The sequence below is a fragment of the Etheostoma cragini genome, chromosome 10 (genome assembly GCF_013103735.1).
Source record: "Etheostoma cragini isolate CJK2018 chromosome 10, CSU_Ecrag_1.0, whole genome shotgun sequence".
Taxonomy (NCBI): domain Eukaryota; kingdom Metazoa; phylum Chordata; class Actinopteri; order Perciformes; family Percidae; genus Etheostoma; species Etheostoma cragini.
The window spans coordinates 20,855,101-20,878,640 of NC_048416.1; the positions used below are offsets into that span (position 1 = coordinate 20,855,101).

At 38.3% G+C, this 23,540-nt stretch overlaps 1 protein-coding gene across 7 annotated transcripts in view; it reads right to left on the reverse strand.

The window, feature by feature from the left end:
* diaph2 (diaphanous-related formin 2) overlaps nt 1-11,567 on the reverse strand; it is a 384,094-nt gene extending 372,527 nt beyond the window's left edge. For 6 of the 7 annotated variants that reach the window (XM_034884276.1, XM_034884275.1, XM_034884277.1 and 3 more), the window contains exons 1-2: nt 11,489-11,567; nt 10,437-10,817 (exon numbers count right to left, since the gene is read on the reverse strand). In XM_034884276.1, coding sequence (XP_034740167.1) covers nt 10,437-10,520 — 84 coding nt within the window. In that variant the 5' untranslated portion in view covers nt 10,521-10,817; nt 11,489-11,567. Of the gene's footprint in view, nt 1-10,436; nt 10,818-11,288; nt 11,457-11,488 lie in introns of those variants that run through there. The other variant, XM_034884274.1, reaches the window with a different exon arrangement.
* Nucleotides 11,568-23,540: the final 11,973 nt, after the last annotated feature.

The window sequence follows — 23,540 nt, forward strand, 5'->3', positions numbered from 1 at the left end:
CTAAAATAACCCCCCATCATCACATACACTTCACCATACCAAGAGGTTGGCATGGGGAACTTTCCATAAAATCATCTCTCAATGCAAATCAATTAGGTTATTAGGTTAACTGAAATAACCCCATGCCTATCTCTATGTATGGTGAAGGGTATGTGATGATGTGGGGCTGTTTCAATTCCAAAGGCCAAGGGAACTTTATCAGGACGCATAGTATCCTGGATCATGAAATAACTGGCCTTTAAAAATAAAAATCAACCTGCTTCTATGGGGATTTAACATAGGGATGTGTAAAGTTATGCCCCCTGTATTTTAAGGAAGAAACTTACTTATTTACGATATATTATTCATTCACAAAGATAATTGGTGTCCTTAAAGGTTGGAATTTCCTCATTTTATAATTAAGGCATTGAGATCAATTTCCAAAATATTACCTTTTTAATTTCTCTATTAATTAATTGAAATTAAGCAGGGGTTCCTAAACTTGTGAGCAGGACTGGGTAATAAATCCTATTTTAAATGAAAACAATGTATTATTCTGAATGTCAAAGGGCCTCTAAATATGGGCTGTTGCTCTTAAACATTTCAATAGCATGCACCAGAATTCTCAACAGATAAAGGTGTGGCGTCCTGTCCAGAGCCTTGGCGAATGCATATATCAGAATCTAGATTTAACAACAGTGAACTTTAATTAGTGAACCATAATCTACAGATTTGTTATGTGAAGTAAACCAACAGTTTTTACACTGAAGAACAACTGAGCTCCACTAAACTGTGCAAGACAAGCCTGAAGTTGCATTAGATAGTGTTTGCTAGTCATTGCCATAAACATCAATATTACATCATTTGTCTTTGTCTAATCAAATAAGATGTACAACATTGGCAATCTCATGCTCAATTTTGGGGGAGTGGCATCTGACAGCATCAAATACCAACCAAGTAACTGAATTAGACATAGTCTAAATAAATCAATTTTTCCAAATGAATCTAGTTACAAAGGCTTCTCATTGGCTTTCTTTGTAAACTCATCAAGGTAGTGCACTTCACAGCCTACGCATGCTAAGATTTGTGGCAGCGTGAAAACAAAACTTAAAGATTTAAAGATCTATCAAATGAATCTTTATGTTTGCTGTGTGAGTGTGCTCTTTTCAAGCAGAGCAGAGAAAGGGGGGAAAAGGCCCAAAGACCCACTATCTCTGACTCTCCACTGGGCGTGTGTGTGTTGTGTTCTGGTTTTGTTCTGTCCTTTGCCACACGCCATACCACACAGGGAGCGTCTCAGAAGCGGAGTGTCTTGCTGCCTGACTCGCAGATTATATTGTCTCTACAAGTACTTTACAGTTAAATTGTGTTTCTATTAAGCTAGTATCTACCAGTGTTTCCCATACATTGTCATTTACAATTTTTGGCGGCCTGACACACAATCAATGTTGACTGCCACATACTGATGTATATTATAACTAAAACATTTTAATTGTCCCTGATGGATTTTGTATAAAATTAAATGCAGTACAATTAAGTCTGCACTTCTTTTAGCACCCTGCTACCACTAAAAATAGAATCTAATTCTGTGGGAAACACTGTCTACCTCCTGCAGTTAAACTACATGCCTTCTTTTTGCTGGTGTTGTCCATATAAAAAAGGATCTGTGATGTGGTATTGTTTTTCAACCTCCAAGATTAATCTCTCGTTGTCCATGGGGTTTATAAAGGAGGCAACGATATTTTGGGTGGGTCTCGCTGTTTTACTGACTGTATGGCTGTCCAAACGGCCCGCGGCTCGCTTGAAAATGGACCTGGCGCGCATCCTTAGCGGCCGTAGAGCTGCTTCGCACATGCTGCTGGCGCAGCTGGTGGAATATCAAGCATTGACTTGAATGGCAGTGACTGCTCATCTCTGCAGCTCTAGGGCCTGTTCCAAGAAGGTGCTTCTCTGAGTTCTCTGAATGACTTTGCAGAGTAAAATCTGTTTACATCATTCATTTCTGTCAAAAAGGTTTTTGAGTTATACTCAGCAAATCTAGATAATTCAGTAGACATGTCAGAATCCCTCCTTATTTTTATGAATAATTTAATATATGTTTAGGCTCATGTTTAATTGTGCACTGTCCTTGTCTAAATACAATTACATTACAAGCCCCATTAAGGGTCTAATTATCCCATATCAGATATGTATCAGATCGGGCATTTCAAAGTGGTCCAAATCAGAATAAGTAATGTTGGATTCAATTTGTTTATTTGTTTGACTTTTAAAAACAGAGAGTAAAATATGAGCCAGGCTGCTTTAATCTACAGTTAAAATAGGTCCACATCCACATCCTAAAACCTTTGTCTGTGAGTTAGACAACATAAATGGGAGGACAACTGAGAGAGCAAAGTATAGAGGGGACTCGGAGTGCTAAAACAGCACACAGGGTACATAGTGTTGTAACTGTAGGCAGTGCCGCCCCAATACACATGTGGCAAGCTAACACACAAACAAGAGATACAGACTCTTATCGCAGCACAGAAAAACCTATCATACACTCACCATAATGGCCCACTTGTCCTCTGCAAACTGCATTAGGAACAATTTAACCAGCATAGAATGTCAACCTATTTCCCTAAGCTCTTGACAGATGCAGTGTTGACATTCAAACGTTTCAGTAAGTTCCAAAAACATTACAGAACGTATTTTTTATTTGAAAAAGAAGGTGGAGGGGGGACAAATAAGAATGCACTAGATTTCTGCGAGAGCTAAAGTGCCTTTAAAAGGGCATGAGTCTGTGGTAGCCTTATTATTTCAGGAGATTGCTGGTACTGTTTATAATTTCCTAAAACAGCAACTATTGAAACAGGGAAGCACACAAAAGCCAGTAGAACTAAGACTTGAATGGCACCACGCCGGATGACCTGACCATGTGACTGCAGACTAGCTCAGCACTGCCCTCAGGTTATCGCTGTCTCTTTTGAAAGCAAATTTGTAGTACTTTACCCTTGTGGGTTTGCATTATATGCACCTATTACAAAAGTTGGAAATGTCAGTGTATAGATCTTCTTAAATTGTTCATGATATCATAGAGAAATGTAATTTATATTTACAGACTATCATATTCAGAGATCTAGTAAAGACTGCAACCACTTTATGATGTCACAATTAGCCTACTTTTAGCTATACTTTCAAATCAAGTTTTTACTGTGCATTGTTGTTATTGTATCAAGTGCAATAACATGTGAACATATAACCTTGTGTCTGTTTGCTAATGTGTGCTAGCTAAATTTTTGTTTTTAAAAATGATCGCTTTCCAGTGCCTGAAAAAATGCTTTTGTATTCATCCCTGAAGTGATTATGGGTATCACATACTGTACTACTAAGCACAGTATGTATTCAAGGTGTACCGCGGTTTTAAAAAGTACAATTTTCAGTATTACCGGTTCTGTGATGTTAGCTGTTTTTTTATGAGTTGTCAAGGGTAGGGCTGGGCGGTTACCGCGGTCGACTAGGCCAGCTTGTTAATTTGAAAAATTGATCAAACCTGCATGTTACGCGCACTAGCAACAAACTGTGTATCCAAGAACAAATAAATCAGTGTAAAAGACGTTGGATCAGAAACAGGCTTCTGTAGTAGATTAGTGTTACATTTCCAGTGTAGCGGCTCCGAACCGTAACGTTAGTTGGGACAGATGGACCCCTTTTTCTAACTAAACTAGCTTTAGCCTGGCTGGTAGCAGCTTTCTGCTCGTTTCTTTAGACCAACTATATTAGCTTTAGCCTGGCTGGTAGCAGCTCTCTGCTTAATTCTTTAGGCTAACTATATTAACTTCAGCCTGGCTGGTAGTAGCTTTCTGCTTGTTCCTTTAGACCAACTATATTAACTTGGTAGCAGCTTTCTGGGGGGGAAATGGCCGGGGATGTTGTGATTATGTTGCATTAATCAGGTGATTTAGTTCGTATTTGCAGCGAACATAAAACACTGACTACTGTAGTTTCACTGACTACCCATCACTGTGTCAGCGGCAGATGCTGTCTACGGCACTTTCCTACACACGGAGAGCCTCGCTTCCCATAACGGTAAACCCCGTCGGACTAACGTCACACACACACGTTGCCCACATGGCTACCGGCTTAAGGGGGAAGGGTTGGGCGGTAATAATCATGTAAAAAGATAACGGTGAAAGTTTACTTTTCTATCAAGCAGCAAAAAATAATAATACCTCACATACCTCTGTGATATACTACATAACCATTACTAAATTGTGAGTCTTGAGATTAGGTGACTCGTGATATGCCTAACAAGTCTTTCTCATTAGACATGTACCGGGCAATGTATCAAGTCTAATCTGTCAGCCAGTTAGCCATGCTTATGCACTGACCTCTTTTCACAGTGTGCCACATTAGATCAATTTATTCAACAAATCGATTTTTATAATGTAATGATTCAATTCTCTAGTTCAAATACACAATTAGCTTGATTTAATCTCTCCGGACACATTATATTGCACTGTGTATCACAGCAAATGTCACATTCTGTCACATACTTTGCAACTCTCACTGATTAAAAAAGTGTGAATGCAGCTGTCAACCTAAACAGATGAATAGTAAATTAAAGCAAGACAGTGACTATGACAAGCACCTCTTCACATCAAAGAGGGAAAGCTCCCTGATTGCATTCCTTCAATATCATACAAGTAAAAGAAAAGGGGAAACCCCTTCATTCTGGCCTACATCAGACTTTGCAGTTCAGCTCAGTCAAAACACCTCGCGCACCTCTCATGAATCATCCAATGTGAATGCATTGATGCTCGAGTTATGTCCAATTCTTAAGTCTTAGATCTAACCGACTGATATGAATAGGGTGCATCTTAGAGGGTGCCATAGAGCAGGGAGTCTGTCAGTTTCTTACACTGTGTGACTAAAGCATTCTTCACCACTTCCTCACTCCAACTTCCTGAATGCAATTAAAACGCTCACATGTGGTGCGTTTCCTGCCTCTCTGCGTTTCTCACAAGTCTTCCTGACATAGTCACAGTTATGTTCACTCAACAATACATAATGCAAAAGTGCACAAAATATAAAGCAACACATGAAAGAAAAATAATAAGTAAGACTACTGAACACAAACTTTTTGAGATCGACCAAGGCAATACTGAACGACTGATAAGCTGACAAACTGTACTAACCACACACCAACATGACCTAAAATGGTCCCTGAGGTTTCCCTAAAGCTCATGTATCAAAGGTTTAAATGCCACAATTTTCAAAAGCAGTGGCACAGACAGCCATTAAATAGAATTCACAGTGTGATACTGTCAAACCTAAGGCTTGTTTCTGATACATACTGTATATCTCTTTGGGTTTGGTAAAACACTAATTAACGTATTTAGTCGATGTCAATCAATGTTCATCAAAGAAAAGTCCCATTGGAGTCATTCAAGTATTTCAGAAATGATTCAGAGAAAAATGTGCCAAGGAATGTTATTCTAGGCAACAGAACTGCATAGTGCCTTGTAATATTAAACAAAAAATCCATGATATGATTAACCTGAAAACAACAACTAAATATAATTTATATAACCCAAACTAGAGCTGGGCAATATATCAATATTATTTCTATCATATGAGACCAGAAATTCCTCTTAGATTGTGGATATCATAATATGGGATAAGTGGTGTCTTTTCCTGGTTTTAAAGGCTGAATTCCAGGCATTTTCTGAACTTGCCAGACTGTTGTAACTGTTGTATTATTTCCCTTTACACATTTAGACATTATATCCAGATTAATGATTATTTATCAAAAATCTCATGGTGTAAATATTTTGTGAAAGCACTATTAGTCAACACTACAATATCGTGGCCCGTATTGATATTGAGGTATCTGGTAAAAAGGGCAATTTCTCTATATCGCCCAGCCCTAACCCAAACCCACTTTGAAGCAGGGGCACATCTACACGATTTCTCGGTAGCCTACAGAATGAAAAGCCTTTCCACTAAGCTCTCCCATGCCCAGGGTCTATCATTACAGATGCCATTGCTGAACTGTCCATTCATTACTGAAGCCTTAATTACTTTAATTAACTAAATGACTAGCATGATTACAATCATTAAATCCCAATTTAATTAATAAGGGTTAATTACAAATTGCAAACACTCTTAAATAAAACCTGAAAATGATGGACATGTGCCAATGTTGATTTTGCCAGCTTTTCTTTCCGTTTAGTTTTTTAGGCAATTTCTAAGACCCCTTGCACTACAACTTTAGAAAGCACTCACTTTCGCCAATAACATAAAGCCTGACAGACCATATTGACTTAATGTAGCCACAATACTATAAAAAATAGGTTATAGGTGTATTTCAAAAGGGTTGTACTTAGTGTCTTCATTAATTCATAGGTGTGTTTTGGACTTTAAATGCAATAAGCCAATTAGATTGTTATCTTCCATTCCCTTTGAAAGCCAGATGCGTTTGTACCTTGGCGGATTGCTATTATGATGGCCGATTTGCACCATCATATTTGTATATTTAATATTTTGCATGCATGTGTGCTGCTGCACTTCCTTGTGTGTGTAACAAGCATAGTGTGCAAGCGCTATGCATAAGCATAGGTGCATTTTACTAATGCGCTGATAAAATAACAATGAAATGCTGCGCTATTGACTTCAGACCAGGTTTTGTTGGTCAATAGCACGATCACTTCCCGCTGCCTCAAGAAGCAATATGCCAACAATTTACCTGAACACACCTTTCTGTAAAACTGGGCACTAAGATGGGCACATGTGCACTTGCTATTTAAACGGCGTGGGCGCTGGACGGTCTTAAAATAGCAAAGAGTTGGGCTTTCAATTTAGAGTCAAAATTGAGACACATTTATTTTTTGACACCAGGTCATTGGTTTTAAAGTATTTGACACTCCACTTCTTAAACAAGTTCATTCAGACCTAATTCAGTTCTAATTCTGACCAAGTTTTCCACCTATTTGCAGTAAATATATAGAATACTGGCGAAAAAGCTTTAGGCAGAAGAGAGAAGACAGCTATCATATCTTATATCGTTAACAACTGACTAGATTCCCTCTTCCTCCCATTCATTCACATACAAATGACCTTTGAGATACTGATAATCCTTATTCATTTTCTTATAGATAATACAAAAACCTGACAATCACAGCCTGTAACAAGCAAGCAAGCATGAATCGACCCCTTGACTGACTGATTGCAATACAGGATGGAATTACCTACCAAACACACTAGAGAACATTCTCTTGAAAATAACTGATGTATCACAGATCTCTGTTCAGTGAATCGTGCCTTCTTTTATGTTACAGCTATTGTACTACAAAAGATTCTCTACAATTAAAAGAAAGCCGTTTAACATAATCCTTCCTTCCCACGTCATATAGATCTATGGGTCGTGTTAGGCTTGAGACAAGGTTTCTAGTTAAAGGGAATTCACTTAAACTGTAATTTTGAAATCATGGCTCACATAACAAACAGATACATAACTCAAACCCAAAAGGCCACTTAGAGGCACATAACTAGATTGTAGGTCTAGAATATGCGTGTACAGTCTGTGATGTAAAGTCAAATATTATATGGATGCACTGGGATGACTTTTCCCTCATGTTGTTCTATGTGATGTCATCTTTTACTCTGGTATGCAGAGGGATAGTATTTCTCCCTTTCTGTCAAACTGGCTCAGATATGTTTTGAATGATCTCTATCACTGAACACTGTGGTGTTATTCTAATGTCCTTGGCTGTGTTGAGTGTCTACATTCTGGGCCTCAAGCCCAAATGGTACTGTTGTGACATAATGCTGACCAGTGACTTGTTAAATAAACACACAGCTTTCAGGGTTTCTACATAGTCTTTAGAGATTTGACTTTGCTGAGACCAAACTGTGCCAGTGTCAGCCACTTACTTTATTAGCCCTTCAATAGGTGTTGTACTAAGCAGCTCTAAGTGTGAAAAGGAAGTGACAACACAAACTGTGAATATCAAAGTACAAGTAAATCTTAAAGTGTCCAACAATGAGAAAGAACAAACCTTTGGTCAGAGATGACATAAGCATCTGATAGACGCCTCTACAAAGAATCTTAAAATATGAATTGCATTTTTGTATCCATTTCCCTTTCGAAACACATTCTGAATTGCAGTTTTACTGATTAAAATATGCCTTAAAGCTTGTACATGCCAGCTTGTCCATGTCAGCAAAAAAAAACTGGGAGATACAGTACACACTGGGGTTGCTAAAAAGAGGGATAAACAAAACAAGTGAGATCATTGCTCCGCCTGGGGAATGGATAAATGATTGCTTCCTCCCCTGATCTCAGTCAGTTGAGATTTTTGCAGCAGCCACAGTTCTCAGGCCTTTGCCTTGCACTGCCCTGCCTTGCCTGGAGGATTGCGCAACAGGGAACAGGCTCGGTCCTAAGACCACTTTAAAAAACAAAAAGCAGTGATCTCACAGACCTTTCACTATTGATTTGCGGAGTGCTTATGTCATCTACACTCCCTCGCAAACCAATTATAAACTTGGGAGGCAGGATATTCACGCCGTTAGGATTTCTCAGGACAACACCCTTTGGTAGCTGTTTGTCATTTCCATTTCACTCTGGGATTTCTTGTCTGGCAGTTGTTCTGGTCACACTTTCCCAGTTTGAAACACAGCAGTGGCACTGTTTTCCTTCACAGTTTTAGGGTAACTTGATACAAGAGCAACACCACCTTTGTAAATGACTATGGTGTTAATGAAGTAATTAACGGCCACTATTCTGCGATCAGTCCAACTTGGCTCTTTGGTTGCTTTCTAGAAAAAAATAGTAACACTAATCAACTTAAATTTAGCCTTTTTCAGTTCCTTTTAACGTACCAATGGCTGCAACCAAACTTTTGATTATTACCACCAATTAATAAAGAATCACGGTTCAGTGACAGGCCCAATACACAGTAAAGCAACTTTACTACTACTCGTCAATTATTGGCTGTAGACAGGTGATGTCTTCTAAAAAGTTCAACAGCAGCCAAGCTGCAACTTTCCATGCTGCCAAGTGGAGAAAACCAGAAACGATGATCAACAGCAACCAAAGTTTTTTAGAGTGATGCCAAGTTCGGAAAGTGGCTGATGGCATATGAGTGGCATACCGCTTGTGTTCCACTGGCACACCATTTAACAGCAAGTGGTAGTGGTAGGCAACTGTCGGTGACAAACAGTAAAATGGCACTTTTCGATCTCGGCACTACTGTTTTTTTGTCTTTGGTCACAGAAAATTATTTTCAACCACTGGTTTCTACAGCTGCTGATTGTGTGTAGGCAGTGACATGCACCTAACCCACTCAGTAATAGTTTAGATTTACATTTTTCATTACATTTGACATAAGGCAGAAAATACAAGACTGTGGCTACAGTTTACCAAAACAGGCACTTGATTGTAGGATGCTCTTGTAAGAGACACTATTTACACAACCTCGCAGAACTTGTGGTTTCCACACAGCATAATTTGTCAGAAGTGATTGATTCAGACTTCATACAGAATCCAAGACAACACCTACACCACTACATCAACACTAGCACCAAAACACCTCCAAGTCGTGTAATCTCATTTCCATTCAATAGAAGGCATAAGGCCTGCACAATTAATTGTTATAAAATCGCAATCTCGAATCACCCAGTTCACGATTTCATTTTTGTGACTTTGATTCTCATTAAATTTTATGAGCTGATAGCATCACAAACACGACTACTTTTCAGTTGTCAGTTGTTATCTACTTAACAATGTCCTCTTATGACTGTCATTTATTGGGCTGAATGCTGACATACTGCTCAAGCTAAGGGTAAGTTTTATCAATCACCCACACCCCGCCACAAACCACAGATATCATTCTGTAACTGAAATTTTAGCATGAATTATAAAATACATTGAATCCCAACTGTCACAACAAAAATGTTGTTCAAAGAACTTTCAGTAGAAGTATTGATGAGGATAATCACATGAGGCACTGAGTGCTTTGAAAAGTAAAGCACTTAGTGTAACACTATCTCTTTTGCTCAACTCTAAACAGCTATTAGTCGCTTTGTATTAGGCTACATTAAATAGTGATAACAACATATCAATAACTACCCTCATCCTGCACTAAAAAAGAAATGTGCTGTATTGACAACATGTTGTTTACTAACTGTACAGGAGTTATGTGTTCACTAGGCTTTGTTTGATTTGACTTATCCAGTATACTGACTCATACACGTACAACTATTACAAAGGCTACATTTGCAGTGCAATATACCGAACAAAGCCATTTTTTCATTGAGTAAAAATGTACAGTAGTGAAACTTTCTGCAACCAAGGACCAGTGCAACTTTGTCAGTATTGCTAAAGTTTAACCCTCCCTTGTGGGACTACAGGATGTGACAGTTCGCTGCAGACTAGCTCCATGCAACGGCAATGAGCCAGTCTGGATACCTACCAGCTTTTTGTTTTTACCCTCGTCCTCGTTGGATTTCTTTTTGGAGGGTTTATTTGGGTCCTCCCCACCACTGGCTTGATCCATTCTAGTTTTAAGTTGGTTCCCTCCAGAAAGACTTAATGCGACCTTCTCAAAAGTTGGCAATCGCCACCGGCAGGCTTTAAACAACACTTGTACAGCAAACCCTCCAGGTTAGGTATTTTCAAAAACCATTCCGTTTAAAGGGAAAGACTATATTCAGGTTGACCGCCTTCAAATAGTTCCCGAATAGTATTCAACAGTCAAGGGTGCTGCTTGGACAAGAAGAGGTGTGGTAGGATGTGGTATCCGTCCTGATGCCTCCTCAGCTAGGCAGTCTGTTCACGCAGCGGGAAAGGCTTTCTGAAATTACCAGAATGTAAAGCAAACAGTTCTTAGTCTAAGACAATGACTTGGGGGTTAAGTTGCACACATGTTTGCCTTAACACGTGTTTCACTGAGCAGCCTTTTTAGTATGCAGGGTGCAGGCACAGTCAGTGAAGCCACTGTATTGTGAACGGTAAAACATATGTAAACAAATATATAAGATGTAACTATAGGGAGCTTGGTAAAAATACAAACCAATGCGTTTTTACAATAACAGACAGAACCCTGTGTTCGGTAACGGGGATACATTGTTAGAGAAAGCAAACTTACAACCGTGTAACTTAGCAATAACATGGTTAACCAGCTAGTAGTAACCGACAAAAAACGTTTTATGACAGACACGATACTCTGACAGTTTTCCACTTGCACTGACGAGGCCGTTATTTAGTCCACAACACAGTAATTAATCAGAATTAATGAACAATTGGTGTAATAGGGGAAAATCACCGTTGTTCTCTCGGCTTGGAATACTTTGCAATGCTGTACACTTAGCCAGGCTAGCATAAATGGACGACCGTAACTGGAGAACATTATTTAATTTAACATCATAATAATACACAAGCCCATACAACACTATGTTATAAATTACAGAATGAACAATACATAACATGTCAAAGAAAACTCACAAAATCCCATCCAGAGCTTACCCTTGCAACCAAACATGAATGCCAGGCCCACAGTGATACCGTTGTATCGAACGTTCTGATTGGTCTGTAGGATACGTAAGGAGTAGGGAATTTAGTCGCTATTGGTCAGATATGCTGACAGTCACAAGGACGGCGTGGCGTCGAAGGGGAGGAGACTGTTGTGACGGTGAGGTCAGGTCAGTCTGATTTCACAGCAAGCGGATAGGACTCAGTCAGTTGAAATTAACAGATCTCTCAGTGAATAAAAAAAGAATGGCAGCAAGAAGTGCGGGAATCCGGGGAATTTGTGTGTGTGTGTGTGTGTGTGTGTGTGTGTGTGTGTGTGTGTGTGTGTGTGTGTGTGTGCGTGTGTGTGTGTGTGTGTGATAATAACAGCTGGTGTTATTGTAATATACTCATTTACAGTACATAGAGTCCATCATATTGGCCTACTGGCTGAAAGAAATTTTAGGGGAAACAAGTTTTTTTTTTTTTTTTATCGCAGGTTGATTAGCCTAATTGATGACATGTATTTCTTTGACTTATTGGCTTACCTGATGTAGAACAACTATTTCAAACTACTGAAAACCTATATTAAGATCTCACATCCAGATACACACATTCACACGTAACAATTCCTTCTCTTTTACAAATCTCACTTCTCCAATTGAGAAAGCCAAACAATAGAACCAAAATTTACTTGATGTTAGTTGGGAACAAACCCAATGTTGATCCAAAGTATTGGACAAATTTAAATGTTGACCCGGTGAAGGCGCTAGATGAAAAGCACAACAATTACTGAAACATTTCTTTTGAACCGTAAAAATCAACTTCATGGTGGCACTAGAGTAAAAGGGGTCAACATAGTCATTAGGATTTATCCTATGGTGAACATGAATATCCATAGAAAAATGTATGCCAGTCCATGTTGTACATGTACAGATATCTCACTGTATTTTTGAAAATTAACTGTACAAGTGAAGTTAATTTGTACCTGCTGGAAGAAAAGGGCACAGATTTGAAGTGGCAAATCAGGATATCTTGAGAAGGGAGGCTGCAAATTCAAGGGTGCATGCTGGGGGGTTTCTGTCAGTCAAAGCAACCAGTGACTGACTGAGTGCACAGCCAATTGAAATGCTACTGGTAACTGAAAGGTTAGGCCACGGTGATACACTCGTTCTTTTAGACGACAATGAGAAAAATGGGCATTTCACAGATGCCTTTTTTAAGACTGCAGTATATTAAGTAGTAGTAAAAGATACTGAACAGTACCATTACAACAAAGTATATACTACAAAATAGTAGATGAGAAAGTGAGTAATCCACCTTCCCTTTTTTCCTAATAATAGCAAAAACCTAAAAAGAAAGTATTCTCCATTGTGTACACTGCAGTCCAGGGAAACACAAATTAAATAGTGAGTGCGTTGCTGGACCCTTATGGGCCTTGGTATGTGATTCACTTGCATTTGGCCAAAGTCTGCAATTAAGTTAATTGTTGTACAGTTGTTATTTTTTATCTCTTGTTTGAGAGATAAAAAATGACATAATAAATATAGTATCTTGGGTACTTCAAATACACAAATACAAGCTCTTAGGTATTTTCTACAAAATACGGTACATCTTGTTTTTTTTCTGTCCAGCAAAATACAAATAACAAAATACTCAAAAGTAATTAAATATACTGTATATATTTTAAATATATTTCATTGAATTACTGTCCATATCTGCCTGCTGGTTGCCCTTGATAAAAAATTTACCAAAGTCATTAGGGCTTATTGTTTGGTCACCATGAACATATGTTCCAAAATTCATGGAAATCCATATAATAGTTCAGATATTTTACTAAAAAACGAAAATGTCAACCATAAGGTGGTCCTGGAAGCAAAGTCAGGTCCTCACCAAAATCAGTAGGATTTATTTTCTTGGGACCTTAAATGTCTGTTACAAATTTCAATTTCATGCAATCCATGCAATACTGTAGTTGTTGAAATATAGCCCAGACCAAACTGAACCAGCAATTGGCACTGCCAGAGCCACATCACTAGCATGGCTAAAAACAGATGATGAGGATCCTGTTGCCACATACAACAAAGGACAGCCTGCGTCTTGTAGTGTTATTCTGTACCTTCTTATACATGTCAACCCAGGGCCTTTGTGGTGTGGAGGAAAATCAACCCAGCCAAGGAAAAAACCATGACAGCAATATAAATACACAACAGCCCTGGCCCGTTTAGTGAGAGATGCATGGTGAGGAAGGAACAACTCCACCTGAAAATACAAGTACAAACAAAAATGGAAAATGTCCGCACACTGCACTACAAGAGCGTGTGTGCCACACTTGCAAACATTTTATTTCTAAGAACGTGCTATCACACTGCAACTCATGTAAATGAACAACCATGAACACATGACTGTTAGCTGTCCTTTTGAACCAATTCACAGGTTCAGTTAAAAATGTTCACAGGATAAATGTTCATATGAAACAGTGTGTTGTCTTTATCAATTAAATCATACCTGACAGTTTGACCGAATGCAAAACACATGTTAATATAATGTAAAACTACGTTTGTTGTACCAGTCAGTGATAATTACTTAATTTTGTCTTTTATCTTGTCTTTTATCTTGTCTTATTAGTCACATTCTAGTATAACATACACATTTTACATAACCAAAAGCACATGGTAAAAGGAAAGGTTTATCTGATTAAAGATTAAAAGTAAATCAGATCTTCCTAGAACAATTTCTATAAATTACTTAGTTGAATGATCTAAATCGTATATGTATGTCTGTTCTACTGCATAAGGGAATGGAGATTTTTTTCCAATATACACAGTAAGTGTGCATTACAATGAGTTATTAACATTCTTTTTTGGCATCTTACCTATGTCAATTTATTTGTTCAGGTTTAAGAATGTTCCAAGCTTATTGTTTTTCCACAACAATGTTGCGAGTAAATCTACTGAAATGGCCACCATAATGGCGGAGTGTGATGTGTAAGAGGAGAAAGCAGAGTTTAAATCCAGTTTGCCATAGTTGTTAAAAATAGTGGCAATCTTTGCCAATCGCAAAACCATACAGATAGCATCAAAGAATTGTTGGGGAGAGTTTTGTGTATTTACCTAATCATTTAGGAGGGTCATAGAAAAATGTCTTTTTTTGTTTTTTACAAAAGGTCCCAAAATTCCTCCTGTACCCCTTAAGTAAAAAATCAACACTCCCTAAGCATTTCGGTTTCCGTTTTTCATTTTCCATGATGTTATGTTTCAGTCTAGCTGCTTTGGAAGCAGCTCTGAACATTTAAATAGGTCATTCAGCTTTCCATCTGTCCATGTTGGACTAATGTCATTCACTATTGGGTTGGGCCTATTGGATCTTTTGCAAGAAACTGCAACAAAACATTGCTGCAGAATGAGAAAAGTGGTCATTGTTAGGTTCGATGACAAAAAAGAAACTACTGTGCCCGATAAATGTTTCAATTTCAGTTTTTAAACAAATGATTCTAAGAATGTTATGACCACAATGATCCCAATAATAGCGTTTATTTATGGTATATTAGTTCATTTTTTTGCTAAACAGGGCAACACAGGAACAAACAAAGGCAGATAAAGAACATGCAGTAATGAAGCAACCACGGATTCTGCAGCTCAAAAATAACATCTTGCACTGTTTGTCACTTTTGTTAATCCAATGTTAATCCAATGCCCCCAATGTTCTAGAAATGACCTCTCAAACTATATAATTAAATACATGCAGCTGCTCTGGATGTGGAACATCATTTCCCAGAGAGTCATTTGGCCACTCTGACATGACTGGCCATGGCCCTGAAATAGTAGTTACACCATGATAAAAAAAGGTCTGCTTACACCTTTTTCGAAGTCTGTTGTTGAATGCTTTTGCATTGGAGACAGTCTTACAGCTGCACTAGTTAGAGTTTGCTGAGACACTACAAATCTGAAACTAACACTTGGTGGTTGAATGGTTCAAGATTGTTGGACCCATAATGCAGCCTGTCGGAATCAAATGTAAAACTCTGTCACTACTAGCAAAATCAGTATAACTGGGGCGGTTAGAGTCCAGCAAATATTTAATTATTTACCCAACAGTTTTCCATATTTACTATTCACATCCTATTTAGTACTTGAGCCAAAAGGTCCCTACTGAACCTCCCACCATGCTTTGCACTTGTTATGCAGAGCCATTTCTCTTCTGTTACAGTATGGCAAGAAAGATATGAGGCTGTCGTAGGCAGCGACGTCAAAGAGCACTGTATTTAGACCTCAGAGATGAAAGAGAAACGGCTTGTAAATTATTCATTCCCCCCCCCAGTGTATTACAAGGCAGCACCACACTCTTCTCTAGTTCACTACCAACTTAAGGCAAACTCTCAGTTTGTTTTTACCACTGATAACCCTTAGACACATTGCTTACACTGTAACAAAATATGCACTATAAGGAACATTTTTGGTTGTTCTGCATGTCTCTATTTTGTTAGAATTTTTTTAATTTGATTTGAAAAAAACAACATGAGAAGAGAGTGGCTGCTCAATATGTTTATAAGTTAATGGACTTTAGTCATGTTACATTTATTTTTGTATTGCTAAGTATAATTTGACTGAGTTTTTATCTTACAGTTTCCAAATCTGTGTCATTTCTTTCTCATATGAAGATAGACTTTTGAGGTAGAAAATTCAGGAAGGACATGAAAGAATGAAGCAGTTGCTACTATATCTGACATTTGGCTGGGTTTGCCCCTTTTACAATAGCAGCTCTTATTTTCTTGTGTCAGTCAACTTAATTTCATATAACCTAAGAAACAGATTACAAAGATAGTATACAAGGACACTAACATTTTTAGCAGGCTTTCACTAACTAACCACATTAAAACGTCTTTTTATTGAAAACTGCAGAGACATATTTGTATACCAATTATTTCCTTGAAGGTTGGTTTATCTGTTACCATGGAAGCCAGGTACATCAGTGCTCTGTTGAAAGGCCACTTGAAAACATTGCTCATGTAACAAAGTGGGGACAAACACAAAGATGTGTCTGAGGGGAGCATGCAATCACTCAGTGTTATGCAAATAGAGTAGGAACTCTAAGCGTACATCTTTATATAGTTTGCAGCACATGAATCCTGTTAACATCAGCCTAATTATGACGACAAGCACGAGGACCTTTGCTTGACCTCTGCCTTTACTCTAATCAGCGCTCGAAGTTTGAAAGTGCATTATGATGATACCAAATCAGGGAGAAATAGATTTGGGATTGTGGAACAGATGGATGACTGATCAACTATGCAAGCTTAAACAGATGTAGAAGCATGCTCAAGAGTCTTCACACTACCTTTTCAGCGCTGAAAACAAAATCACAATATATTATTGTGTGTTTTCATAGAAGCATTAATTTCAATTAGTCAGAAATAAACACTACTCACTCTGTCTAAACCGAGAGTCTCAGTGAAGAGAAACAAAATATCTATTGTTTCTAAAATCTAGCACTTGAAGCTGTTTTGGTTATTTGATGAGTTGTCCCCACATGATTGTTGCAATTTTGGCTGATATATACATGGTTCCCTTTGGATAACAGTGTCAGCTAAATCTGTCTAATGTAATGTAGTTAAGGTGATGTAAGGGAGTAACAAAAGACAGATTTTGTTTGCATGATGTAATGGTTTCTTTCTCTAACTGATAGCCTCTGCAATATGTTATGACTTAACACCCTGCTTGGACACCCTGCTTGGACAGGGGCGGCTGTGGCTCAGTGGTAGAGTGGTTGCCTGCCAATTGGAAGGTTGGTGGTTTGACCCCCGCCCCTGCAGTCATTAACGAAGTGTCCTTGGGCAAGACACTGAACCCCGAGTTGCCCCCGGTGCTGCGCATCGGAGTGTGAATGTGTGTGAATGTTTATCTGATGAGCAGGTGGCACCTTGTACGGCAGCCCCGGCCACAGTGTATGAATGTGTGTGAATGGTGAATGTCTCCTGTAGATGTAAAAAGCGCTTTGAGCAGTTGTTAAGACTGGAAAAGCGCTATATAAATACAGCACATTTACATGTAATTTGTAAATATAACATAAATTGACAGTTGTGCTGGTAACTACAAGCTGTGTGCCAGTACAAATTATGAAAGAATCTTTTCTGCTTTTACTGATGACTTACATGCGTTTGGTTTGAGGCACCAATCTGTATCACAGACAGTTTTCATGAGCCTAAATACAAACTGGGCTTTTCAAAATATACCATTGTCAACTCTGGAATGACCTTCAGGCAATCTCAGTGGACCCTTGGAAGCCAAAAAGAACAAAGTAACAAGAAAATTTAAAAACGTCTTGCTAACAGTTGAAATATTTGTTTTAATAGTTAACAAAATGGAGCAAAACAAAACATGCAGATACGGTACAATGAACTTCCAAATGTGTTCTAGTTTCTTGTTGGGTGTATTTGAAATCCAGTATTGGACATAAATATGTGGATTCAGCACATATTATGTTAAGAATACAATGGGATAGTGATTATCAGCAATTGCAATACAATTTTTTTTTTAAAGTAACTGTGTTCCATCTGTATTTTAAAATCTAAGTGATATCGACTGAATTCTATGTTGAACTGAACAGCACAGTACATTACTGTGGGTGTCTTCAAGTAAAATAATAAATAACATACAACTGAACATGCAACTGCACTTTTAAAATATCAATGAACAGGAACACAACTTGATGCTGCCGATTTTCCCCTTCGGGGTCAGGATGTTCCATTTGAACAGGCTTAAGTGGATGCCAATTAATGTGCACCAACCAAGCTGTAAACAACTCGACTCTCCATCCGTAATCGGCATCACCACGAGAAAGATCCATTGTTCAGTCAGAAATGAATACAGTACAGGACATACTCTGCAGTTAAATTTAAAAGGGTGCAGACAGGCATTACACTGTAATTGCTTGCAGGGAAGCAACACAAAGGCACAGCACCTTGCAATAGTTCTACTTAGTGCTTCTTTGGAAGGACTTAAAAAGACTGTTAATTACTCATTTCTAACTTGGTAGTCACTACAGGTGACTCTGACCTTAACCAAGATAACAACAGACAGATTTGCTAACTGTTCACAGCTATCTGTGGGATACCATGTTGATTTGTATTGTCTCTGTAGGGTGCTTGTACTTCTTTAAGTATGTGATTTAGGTTCACATTCTGTACAGAACTGACCAAGCCGCCACTTTAAATTCATTGTTAGGGAGTAGTTATGCTCCTTACATTAGCTTAAGTCATTCATTTTCAGGAATAATTTTCTGAAGTCTTCTTAATTAGAAATCATTCAATGCTCGGCAGTATTGCCAAAATCACCTTGTAATTAAAATGCTAATTCAAGCAGGATGGCATTGTTGCAGAGAAATGTGGAATCCCCGAGATCACAGCAAATATGTATTAGAAGTGCCACCCAATTAAAAAAAAAAATACTTGGGAATCAAGTAAGCAAATCATGAAACGTGACTGGGTCCAAAACACAAGATAAATTACATTTTGTATACACAAACTAGCACATGAAGAAAGTCTCTTTACAAGCGCAGATCATAGATCGTGGTCAACTGAACCACACTGGCACTACATTGAATCACTTTCAATTAGAGAGCCTGAGCTTTTCTGTTGATAAAAACGTAATTTAGCTCAAAATGGTAGATGGAGGCATATAACCTCATAGACATGCCCTGCAGTGGTCCAAGTAATACAGTATAAAACAGGGGTTTCTCATACATTTCTAATACTATATAAATCCACAGTCAAAGTCAAACACAAAGTACAACCCACCTAATGTAAGACTGCACTTAGAAATATATTCTACATGAGGATGTAATGTCTATAGGTGGAATTATATCTCCTATTATCACTTATTGAGGGTCTTGAGCTTTTCTGCAAAGTCAAGATGCCTGTACAATATCATATAGCATACAATAACTATAAAGAGAAGACTACAAAGAGGCAAATAGAGACATGAGTAAAAATATTAGTGCACTCATCTGAAACCAGAAGAAGCAGAGAATAAACTGAAAAGCAGTTACATCTTGGTAACAGACAAGGCATGGAACAGTATGACTGCTAACTCAAACACAGATCCTAGGAAAAAGGCCAGCATGACCCAATAATTGATACTAAACACATAACTCTCCCTGTCCTAAATTATAGATAGTCATACTGGGCCAGACTCTGAGGGTAAGGTGGATCTACAGGATGGATATGATATACATATTCAGTTGTATTCCTTCCCTGAGTTAGGGTTGAAACTGACTCCTAGCATTGTTTTAGATGTTTAGGTGGGGGAAAAAAATCAAATACCAAATGGACAGGACAGGATGGATAGATGGCATGGAGGAAGATATCAATTGTTTTTAATCAATTTGCTTTTAATTATCACAAGTGCCAACAACTGAGTAGCAACAATGCCAAAAACATTTGTGAGGGGTTGTTTCAAGGATTTCCTTGTCTTTTAATCACTGTTGGCTTTTACTTACATTCTTTATTATTTAAATTATTATTATTTATTGACATTGAATTGGAAACATAACCAAAGTTATTGTTTCCTTTTCCATTTCTGCTAATACTTTTTATCCTGTGTTTTAAGTACAAATGTGTTCAGCATTTCTGTTCAATTACCAAAAAATAACTTAATCTGACAGGTCATTGTGACAACAGAGCCAGTATAAGCCCTGCAGTCAGTACTTGACTAAAGGTGGTGCCTTACCAAGGAATTAATGAGAAATGCTCACTAAGCTATGAGGGGAAAGAAGCTACGATTGCATGTGGAGAAGCAACATGAACTCTGTAGAAACAGGTAAAGGTGCACAGTGATGCCCTAGGTAGCAACAGTACCATGTTTTACTGTGTCATTTCAAGTGCCCAAGGACAGAGACTCCTGGTATGAGGAAGTATGTAAACTCAAATCTACAAGGATGTGCCTCTCTTGTGACCACCTTCCTCTAGGCAAATTAAAAGGCAGTCACTCAGAAGGTAGCTGTCAACTCCACAAATGTCTTGGGTGCCGTAACAGGGCAGAGTGGCTCTGTTAGTTCCTCTTTCTCACAATTGAACAAACATACAGTACATGTTGTTAAGTCTCAACATATGTTTCATTTTCTACTCAACTTCTCTTATCAATAAATGTTTTAACTAAACTTTTAAATTCTTCTCTTACTGCTTTCTTTTGTTACTTGTTCAAGTAACACGTTCCACTCTTGCATTGCTCTATATTCACAGAGGGACTGAAGTGAAGTCATAATTCAGTCAGTGCATCAAAACAAGAAACAACCACACATAACCATGACTACACAAACAAAATCTCTATTATGTCCTCATCAACTCTCATACACTCCCGCTTCATATCCTCACTGCCAGTTTCCTCCCAATTCACCATACTTCCTGCGAGGTCCAGTGGGACTACATGTGTGTGGGACTACATGTGTGTAATACCACAGTTTTTTTTTTTTTAACAGACATTTGTCTGGCTATCTGGCTTACAGTGGGAATGGAGCTCAGCTAATACTGTATCTGCAGTCGTTTACTGTTGCTCCATTTCAATTACACAGTTCGGATTGGCTCTGCTTGCAAGCTGGGGTCCCGCAGGATCCTTCCTCGCAAACAAACCAATGTTACAGGATACTCTGACCCCGACTTTCTCATTGGGCTAAACCTAACAAGGGAAAAACTATGACTCTCTGTAAAAATGATCATGTGCATTACTTATTTATAGTAATAAAGCAAATGTTGATTCCCTATCTTTTTCAGCGTAAGATGTAGCATACACTACTGTGTTTAACGAGGTAATCTGTCAACAAGGCACCCAATATAACATGTCATTACGCTTGGGTGTTCTGTTGCATTTTCACCTAAACTTGGGAAAACAAGGAAGAGTAAAACCCTATCCACATTGTACAAGTATTACCTTGGGACCTCTAGTCATTTGTAATATTTGCAGAGGTTGTCAGTGATCTTGATCTAGTGCATATCTGCCGTGTCTGTGATTTGTCAAGTTAAAATGAACAACCGTATCTGGCTAAACACACAGGTTGTGTGATAATATTGTTCTGTGCAAACTGGCATCTCTGGGTTTCAGGGTTGTATTGGCTGCGTTAAAAATGCACAAGTGGGGGATAATATCATTAAATTTGAGTAAAATACAGACTCTGTATTAAAACATCCTGTACAAAACACAGAAGTGTTAATTTCTAAATCACATGAGGTCCCATGGTAATAGTACTCCCGTGTGAATAGGGCTTAAGAGAAAAAAAGGGAGGATGAGGGCTTGTGTACAATATGTGCAATTATCAGTGATCACTGTCTCTCATTCTTTAATCAGGCAGGGGAAAGTGAACACTGTGGGATAGACCACGGATAACAATTTCCAACAGAGTGTGGACAACACTGAGCATGATTTTCTCATTTCCATGGGAGACCTCATCAAGATGAAGTGCTTTACTGAGTTACTGACTAATTGTCTCGATACAAAATGAAGACAAAACAATCCATGTTGTTACATGAAGAAGCATTTGACAAACTACAACTGAGGAAAATAGACTCTCCTGTCTGTGTGGTTTTTATGAGTCTCCCTCAAGGGCGAGAGATGAGACCACACCTGAAATGTTTCAACTTAATTGCAGGTTCAGACTGTCAGCCAAGTACCATATCTTATTTTGTTTAATTAGGAACATTTACCATCAATTATAATGTTTATTTATCTGGAGGGTGGTATTTTGCAAGGAGAAACAAAGAAAAAATAAATATGATTTGATTCGTGATGATCAGCACCATCTGCTGTTATAGAAGTTGTGTGATCCATACCAACACCTTGTGGGGGGGGGGCAATAGACCAGTGGTTAATCAACAGAGACATCTAGAGGTTGGATATGAAACTGCATATCTCACAATATCAAAACAATGTCTTTTGCGATTTGGACAAAATCATTTTATAACTGTGCTGCATACAGTGTTTAATATCAAAGATAACTGCACTTACCATGGGGAAACAGGAATATAACCCCCCTTTCAAGATATACAAACTGCAACTTTGCAACATGAACAATCCAGTTGGATTCATTTTTGCTTCTGGCTGTGGCCATCCAATTAGTCATGCACCACTGTAATATGGTGATCAGTGGGAGCTCAGAGGCAAGAAATAACAACATAGACGGTTTTATGAGGCATGGCAGACCAAATGACAACTATTTACCATCAAATTACATTGCTCTGCAAGGTCAACAGCTCTGTGTGGGGAAAGCACATTTAAAGCGACTGTGCCATCATGCAAAAGCAGTTCAGGAAAGCGGGCAAAGAGAAGTATAATTTCTTAATATCTATATTCCAACCAATTAACAAATGCAGGTAGAAATAATTCCTCAGGACTAAATGAGGAAGAAATTAATAAATCATTTGCAAATGTAAACAGACACCTCCTACTTTGATCCACGACCGCTTTGATAGCTAAGAACAACACACCTTTCTACAATTGGCAGGGTTAGCTAATTGCCCCAATTCACATGTGATTGTATTAATTCATGTTTCATTTATGTATGTGCCCTGGAGTTCAAGATGAGTTTAAAAAAGTCGTAATGTTTGACATGGAAAGAAAAGAGAGGACTTCTGATATAAAAAAAACACTCAAAAATTGTTTGTATTGAAATATTTGGCATGTACCAAGAAATAACTGGCACAAGGACACAAGGATTAGAGCTTGGAAAAAAAAGACGTTTTTTGTTGATGTCATTTTTAGTCTTTAAGGGTTACCAAATACATTTCAACCCAAATTTATGAGGTTGCAGCTTCTTCTTAAAGTCTGAAACTTTTTTCCTATAAATAACACCCACTCATCTACTTTGCCCCATAGCCAGGTCAAGGATATTCAACATTTGTCATCATCCATTTGGTGCGGGTTTAAGCTGGGGGAGTGAAATTGGTGAATTGTGCTTCTACTCAGGGGTCCCAGCAGGCAGAGTGGTCCTGTTTAAGGGGCACACAGAGCCCCCAGCAGCCGTTTAGGATTAGACTGTGTGTGTCTCCTGTTAGCGCTATCACACCGGAGCCAAAAATGCA